This window comes from Dipteris shenzhenensis, chromosome 32 (genome assembly GCF_047967505.1).
Source record: "Dipteris shenzhenensis isolate YYH24624 ecotype China chromosome 32, Dip_SZ_1.0, whole genome shotgun sequence".
NCBI lineage: Eukaryota > Viridiplantae > Streptophyta > Polypodiopsida > Gleicheniales > Dipteridaceae > Dipteris > Dipteris shenzhenensis.
The window spans coordinates 18,710,183-18,718,580 of record NC_141627.1 but is presented as its reverse complement, the minus strand read 5'-3'; the positions used below and the strand labels follow the sequence as shown (position 1 = coordinate 18,718,580).

General features: G+C 45.2%; 1 protein-coding gene and 1 pseudogene across 2 annotated transcripts in view; one reads left to right on the top strand and one right to left on the bottom strand.

Moving 5' to 3' along the window:
* Nucleotides 1-281: 281 nt before the first annotated feature.
* The window catches only part of LOC147880404 (putative protein phosphatase 2C 4), a 51,941-nt gene continuing 43,824 nt past the window's right edge, over nt 282-8,398 (bottom strand). For both annotated transcript variants that reach the window (XM_087370774.1, XM_087370775.1), the window contains one exon: nt 282-770. In XM_087370774.1, coding sequence (XP_087226900.1) covers nt 652-770 — 119 coding nt within the window. In that variant the 3' untranslated portion in view covers nt 282-651. The remainder of the gene's footprint in view (nt 771-8,398) is intronic.
* LOC147880405 (secreted RxLR effector protein 161 pseudogene) lies at nt 7,241-7,955 on the top strand (annotated as a pseudogene).

Sequence of the window (8,398 nt, the reverse complement as noted above, 5' to 3'; positions counted from 1 at the left end):
TGACCAGGAGGTTCTTTCTTAGGGAGTAGAGGAATAATCCTTTTCTTTGAGTCTCGTTTGCGCTTACTGTGGCACTTTCAGGCACAATCATGGTTGTTTACTGTTTCACATGGGGCTTAGATCCCTTGAGTTTTCAAGCTATACGTGATGTATTAGCACCTTGAATCCCTTTCACTAAAAGGTATCTTTTTCAGTGAAAAAATAAAATTCAAAATTGTATGATCTCGTTACTTAACGTAATTTTGTAGATCCCTGATACAGGTAAAATGATAAATCGCTTTCTATAAAATTTCCCGCATACCAATGACACCTCTCTTTTACATATTGCAAGAACCAATGCGAAAACTTGTGGTTCGTGATCTGCTCCATCATATACAAACATTTATGCCATTCAAATCTGTACTTGACTGCCAACAACCATTGCCGGCGCAGCCTTTGGCCTTTATATTTGAACCTTGAAAGCCTGGATTGAGCTTTCAAGCATGTATTCTGAGCGCCCCAAAGGGTACTCATGTACCTGAACAATTGGATCAGTACACAGAAATTTGAAATAAAGAGGCTCACAAGTCATATCTCCCTTGTTTCGTATCAAGTTTCCAGTCACAAATCCTTGCAGGCACCGTGTGTTGGACGTACATAGTTCTCAGCAGATCAACCAAAAGAACGCCATATCCTTCCTTCTAAAGAAACGACCATCACTGAAACATCATCATGATACCTTCGACGATGATCACCTTGGGGGATATCCAGCAGCTCATGAAAATCCATTCCTTCAAATTTTAAAGAAACCGTCAGATTCCTGTCTTTGACATCGTTGCAGCAATTCTCAGAAATGTGACAATGAGTTGACGATACAAAATAATTTAACCTGGAATCAATATGGAATAAAAGAGACGCTGAATTCGATAAAGTTACAAGTGACACTTAATGAGAAATTCCCTATGTGTGTTAATCTTATTTTTATTGGGCAGATCCAAGTGTTTTACGCTTACTGCCTTGACTAGAATTTTGTAGGTAGTGAATAGGAGTGTGATAGGCCTCCATTGGGAGGTGAGGATTTTGTCTTCCTCTTTGGGAATGAGATAAATGAGTCTCTCTCAGACAGAAGGGCATAAAGCTACTGTGCCAAATCTCCTGAAAGGCTGAAGTGATAGTAGTGCATATGGTACCCCAATGAGTAATGAAAAATGTAGGAGTGATGCCAGCATCACCTAGGCACTTTCCTTTCAGGAACCAAGTGTTGCCTTGAGCTCCTATGTGTGAAGGAGCATCCAAAAATGTCATCTTTGCTGTAACCAAGCTAGGCATGTGCTCCCAAACTGTGTGTTAATGTAATGAAGGCCCAAAGGTGGTCAAGTTGTGGGAATTAGGATAATTAGTACGGGGGGGGGGGGGGTGTTCGCAAGATAGAGGTCAAAAGGGATAAGGAGGTACTATATAAGTATCGTCCCCTTGTGCAATGTATCATTTGATGTGTCTCGTTCCTAATCTATATTGAGCTCTCCTGCTTCCTTCACCTCCAATGACTCTCTCTCTCTCTCTCTCTATATATATATATATATATATATCCCACTTGCTTTCCTCTCTCTTTCCCTCTCTTCTACTCCTCTCCACTTCCCAGTCTTCCCCTTCGTCTCTCTCGTTTCTGCTAATTCTGTCCTCTTCTCCAATCTGCCTCGGCCCCTTTTCTCCATTGGTATCTGAGTGCTTTTCTGACTCTCTCCAATCACTACCCGAGACTCTGCCACTCCAGCTTCAAGTGGATGAATCACCATTAAGGAGGGAAGCCCTCGCTGCTTGACTTCATTGCCATTGATGTGTTTCCCGATCCACCTCTCAGAATATCCTCACTGCCCTACATTGACCTGTATCCTATTGCACTTCAAGACAATTGTTATGGGAACGTACTTACTCCAACGCTGAAAAATGAGCACATCTGACAACCATTGTTTGAACAACTTTCGATTTGCTGTGACGAGTAAAAATTGCTCTGTGAATTGCATAGTATCTCCAATAGAGTGGATCATTTGATGGTGATAACAGTGCGATTCGCAAGGTCATCAATGCCACTGGGTTCGTGGGTTCTGCAATCACGAATGATAATCTGTTGATCAATGTTACAACAGTCTCTACAAACCTTTGATGGTGGTGATTTCAGGCCACTACGACTTGCATCATTACCTCTCACCACTTGACGCTACCACCCAAGAGTGCTGCACAGCGAAGGAAGCAGCAGGGAGTCCAATTAGTTGCCTAAGTTTGAGTAGATGATACCCATGAGCTGGTTTCCTGAAGGAAAAGTTCCTCAGTGAGCAGATGAGACGCGTGAGCTGGTTTCCTGAAGGAAAAGTTTGAGCAGCTATGAAAAGCTCCACAGTGACGGAGCGTGCAAGCTACGAAAAGCAGTATCATTGCTGCTTTGCCACCACCACTGCCACTGCATAGCGGCGCTCCGCGTCACCTTTAGGTCTGGTTATAAATTAGGTTGTTTTGATTGGGTTAGGCTAGCATGTTAGCACCTATGTGTTGGGAGTGTAGGGTGACACCTTAGGTGTAGGCCCGGGGCACTTTTTACTCCAACTAGTGGAGGTTTTTTCCCCCGAGCTTGGCAGGCACACTTCCATGTGACCTGCAGGGTGTGCTTAGCAAGCACAACCTTATCCATGTATATGACGTGACTTTAGTCACATCTTCTGAATCAATCATTCATTCGAGCTTTTTGTGCTTGCTCTCTCCTCGTGTGTCTCGTCTCTGCACCAACAAATGGTATCAGAGCCTCGTTGAGCTCTTGCACCCAGCCCTGCTCCTGCTCCTGCTTCTACATCCCGTACGTACAACTCGAAGTCATCCAAAGCTGTCCGTACAGCGCCGTACGTTCCGTACAGGTCTGTACGTACCTGCTGCTCCAGAACCTGCGTAGCTGCGTTGACGCCGTACGTTCTGTACCTGCTTGCACTTGATGTACCTGTTGCGTCATCACCATTCCGTACATGCCGTACGTGTGGTACCTGCACCTGACCGTACAGCAACGCCGTACAGTCGCACCTGCAGCCTTACCTGCGCCGTCGCAAGTAGTCGTCGCCGTACAGCCTGAAGGCACGTACGTGCCTGCCCCGTCCGTACCATCGTGTACCTGCTGTACCTGTTGCAACCGTACCCGCTACAACTGTACCTGCATCATCGCCCAACGCTGTATCAGTCTTACCTGCGCTGCCCGTACCAACATATGTACCAGCATCCATACCAGCATCCGTACCTGCGCTGTGTTGAGTGACCGTACTGCACAAGTATTTCCGTACGACCGTACAGTCCACGACCGTACAGTCCAACTGCAAAATCCCGTACTTGCACATCTGTACCTGCAGATCCGTACAAGGTTTCCTTCATCTGCAGGTGATCTTTGGCAGGCACATTTTGCAGACAGCCATTGTTTGGCTCAGTTTTTGGGAGTACATTTGGGGCATTTTGTTTGTTGCAGACATTGCAATCAAATTGCATAATCTACTTCAGAAATTTGGGGCTTTTTGGTTTTGCTTGCAATCTTGCAGACAGATCTGCAGATTTAGTCCAAACATTTGGGGCTTTCTGTTGAAATTGCAAATTTTGGGGCTTTCTGTGCTATTGCCCCTTTCTGGTTGCAATTTCAAGCTCGAAATTTGGGGCTTTCAGTTTTGCAGTACAATTTCTTGAAGAAATTTGGGAAAATTCTGTGCAATTGCAATGGCAGAAAGGGATGTTTTTGGATTGCTCTCTGCAGAAGATAAATTGGATGGGACCAACTATCCTCTCTGGTCGTACATGATGCGACATGTGCTTGTGGCCAAAGGTTTTTGGGGCATTGTGGATGGCACTCAGTTGCGTCCACATGCACCAACAAATGCTCCTTCACCTAGTTTAGAGGGTGAGTCATCTCGGATTACAGAGATATCACAATCACCTACTCCAGAGCAGAGTCGATGGGATGGCCGAGATGCCAATGCACATGCCTTGATTGCATTCTCTGTGAAAAGAAGCATTATTCCTCACATCCGGTCATGCAAAACAGCAAGGGCAGCTTGGGAAAATTTGGCAAAGTTGTACCAAGTCAGGAATGAAGCCCATGTGGCATACTTGAAGAGGAAATTGGAGACTCTTCCTATGCTTGATGGTGATTCCATGGATGATTATCTCACGAAGGTAAAGGATTTACGGGAGCAATTAGCATCTGTGGATGAGATTATTTCGGATGCCTCGTTGGTTTCTACAGTGTTGCAGGCCATCCCCGACACGTATCAGAATGTGTCCACTACTATGCGGCTTATGATGAAGGGTAATCCCAATTCAATTACCTTCGATGAGCTTGTTTCTGTACTCTTGCAAGAGGAGCAGTCCAGATATAATAGGACCGTGATGCGTGTGGCTGATCAGGCTTTTATTGCCAGCCAGAAAGGCAAAGGTAAGGCTGCGTTTCAGGGGGGCAGCAAGCCCAAGAAAGATGCAGGCCAGCCATCTAGCAAGTATGAAAAAGAGGGTGATAAACCCAAGAAAAAGGGGAAGTGCAACTATTGCAGGAAGCCAGGACACTACATTAACGAATGTCGCAAGAGGCTTAAGAAGGAAAAGAGCAAAGGGGCCAGCATGGCAGTGACGGATAATGTCCCCAAGTCGGATAACAAAGAGGCTGCAAATTACACTTATACATCCTCCCATGATGAGGAATGGGCTTTTGCAGTGTTATGCAGTTACAATCCGTCTATTCATGATGCATGCCTATCTGTGAGTGATGCCAATGTATGGTATTTTGACAGTGGTGCTAGCAAGCACATTACCTCACAGAAGGATTTGTTTACATCTTATGCAGCTGGTTCTCATGGAGGCACGGTGACATGTGCCAACAACTCCTCCCATCCTGTGCAAGGAGTGGGAAAGATTGTACTTACCGCAGCAAATGGTGGTGCATTTACACTCTCTGATGTGTTATGGGTGCCTGGCATCAAAAAGAATTTGCTTTCAGTTTCAGCCATTGCCCGTGGTGGCTTAATGGTGAAGTTTTTGGATGACAGATGCACCATACATGACATTAGTGATGGTGATACAATTGTGGCTTCTGGAACTTTATGCCACGGTTTTTACAGACTTGATCACTATGAGAGTGCTTTGCATGATGCTTTATTCACCACCACCCCATCACAATTGGCAAATGCTGAATTATGGCATGCTCGATTTGGCCATCTCAATTTCAGAAGTTTGCTGCGTTTACACAGCCATGAAATGGTGTCCGAGATGCCACACATACATACTCCGACTCGCCATGTATGCGAGGGATGTATCTTGGGGAAGATGCATCGCACACTGATTCCCAAAGATGGGACTGTCAGAGCTGTCCGTAGATTACAGCTTATACACAGTGATGTTTGTGGTCCTATGAGGACTCCATCTATTGGGGGATATCTGTATTTTGTCACTTTCATTGATGATTTCTCTCGTTTCACGTGGCTCTACCCATTGAAGGAGAAGTCAGAGGTGTTTACAAAATTCAGACATTTTATTACTCAGGTTGAGAATTATGCCTCAGAAAAAGTGGGGACACTTCGCACTGATAGAGGGGGAGAATACATGTCCAAGGAATTTCATGCATATCTTGCAAAGAGAGGCATCATCCATTAGTGTACCACTCCATACACCCCAGAGCAAAATGGGCTCGCTGAAAGGAAAAACAGGTCGGAAATGGAGATGGGTAGATGTATGCTCAAAGGCAAAGGTTTGCCCAACAGGTTCTGGATGGAAGCTCTCATGTGTGCAAATTATGTACTTAACAGATGTCCCACAAAGGCCTTGCATAATCTCACTCCGTATGAGGCATGGCATGGTAAGAAGCCTTCTGTTGCTCATCTCAGAGTATTTGGTTGCTTGGCCTATGCACACGTGCCACAGCAACATCGTACTAAACTTGATGATAAGGCTCTCAAATGCATTTTCGTGGGGTACAGTGTTGAAAGCAAAGGGTATCGGCTGTATCATCCATCCAGCAGGAGGATTATTACAAGCAGGGATGTCATTTTTGCTGAGGATTCCACTCAGCCATTGCTGTCCTGTCAAAAACAACCTGATGTCTACTCCAGGGATGTGTTTGAACAAATGCTGCCCATAACAACTGAAGGTCCCTCATTTTCAGAACATTTCAGTTTGATTCCCCATGCTGTTACGCAGGCCGGTACAGCAACTAATCAGCCTATTGTGGCTGAACCACATATGCCTATAGATGAGGCAAATATTGACCAGGCAGTTGATGAGGAAAGGACAGCCATTCAGTCATCCAAACGGGTGCCCAGGTGGCTGATTGAAACATTACGGGACAGCAGGTTACATACTCCTTTACCTGCGAGGACTCGTGCAAAATCTCATCATGCATCTGGGTTGTTTACTGATTATGCCTTTCAGAGCACATGCAGTGATGAAGAACCTATGACATTTGAGGATGCTGCAAAGGACAGTAATTGGATGGCATCCATGCATTCAGAATATGATTCCATCATGCAAAATGAAACATGGCACTTAACTGAATTGCCTCCAGGCAAAAAGGCCATTGGTACTAAGTGGGTCTACAAGATTAAGCGGAAGGCTGATGGTTCAGTAGACCGCTTCAAAGCAAGACTCGTTGCGAAAGGGTATGCTCAGCAAAAGGGTATTGATTTTGATGAAACCTTTGCCTCTACCTCTCGCATGACCACTATCAGATGCATGATCGCCATGGCAGCCCATCATGGATGGCAAGTACATCAGTTGGACATCAAAACAGCGTTCCTACATGGAGACTTGCATGAGGAGGTTTATGTTACACAGCCTCATGGATTTGTGCAGGATGGACAGGAACACTTGGTGTGCAGGCTTCGCAAAGCTCTATATGGCCTTAAGCAGGCACCTAGAGCTTGGTATGAAAAGATACACACATATTTGGTTGCCCAGGGATTCAGCAACAGTCCAACTGAGAGTACCCTCTATGTTAAAAGGACTCAGGATGTTTTTTTGGTCATTGTTTTATATGTTGATGACATGCTGCTCACAGGCCCCAATGAGCAAAATATTGCAGCCTTCAAGGCTGAATTACATTCCTCATTTGAGATGAGTGATCTGGGCCCTTTGCATTTTTATTTGGGCATTCAGTTTATACAGCGGGATGATGGTATTGTTCTGATACAAACTAAGTACATCCAGAAGTTGCTTCAGCGGTTCTCTTTCCAAGATTGCAAGCCAGTTGCCAATGAAATTCAGCATTGAAGATTCTGGGGATGCCTTTGATCAGACATTGTACCAGCAGGCTGTGGGCTGTTTGATTTATTTATGCAATACACAGCCAGATATTCAGTTTGGGGTCTCCTTATTGAGCAAATTCATGCATTGCCCAGGAACCAAGCATTGGCAGGCTGTTAAGCGGGTGTTCCGCTATTTGCACGGTAACTATGCACCTTGGTTTATTCTTTCCCAAGGGGGCTGATCCACAGCTGCATGCTTTCTGTGACTCCGATTGGGCAGGATGCTTTGACACAAGAGTGTCCACTTCAGGTTTTTGCTTCTACTTTGGGCAGTCATGCATCTCTTGGTTGAGTAAGAAGCAACCCTCCGTGGCCACTTCCAGTTGTGAAGCTGAGTACAGGGCAGCTTTCACAACCACCGTTGAGTGTGTTTGGCTCAGGCGATTATTTGCTAATTTGGGTATGAGACAGGAGTCTGCTACCTCTATTTTTATAGACAGTCAGAGTGCTTTGGCAGTTGCGAAGAATCCCCTCTTCCATGCTCGCACAAAGCATATTGAGGTTCATTATCATTATGTCAGAGAGAGATTGTCTGCCTCAGAAATCAGCATGATCTATGTGCCTACACATGACAATGTGGCAGATATATTCACCAAAGCATTGTCTCGTGAGAAGTGAGAAGGCTTTCGCAAGCTTCTGAACTTACTTCCTTTTGGTGATTGATACTTCCTTTTGGTGATTGATATCACATTTGCCTTGTACACTGTCACCACTTCACTCCAGGGGGGTTTGTTAGCACCTATGTGTTGGGAGTGTAGGGTGACACCTTAGGTGTAGGCCCGGGGCACTTTTTACTCCAACTAGTGGAGGTTTTCCCCCTGAGCTTGGCAGGCACACTTCCATGTGACCTGCAGGGTGTGCTTAGCAAGCACAACCTTATCCATGTATATGATGTGACTTTAGTCGCATCTTCTGAATCAATCATTCATTCGAGCTTTTTGTGCTTGCTCTCTCCTCGTGTGTCTCGTCTCTGCACCAACATAGCATGGGTTAGTTATAGTTAGGTCGGGGTACAATTAACTCATCTCGTGTTAGGTTAGCAGAGCAACTATGACAAACACTAAGCAGGCCATGAAAATATATACCAAATAATTAAGGAGAATGCA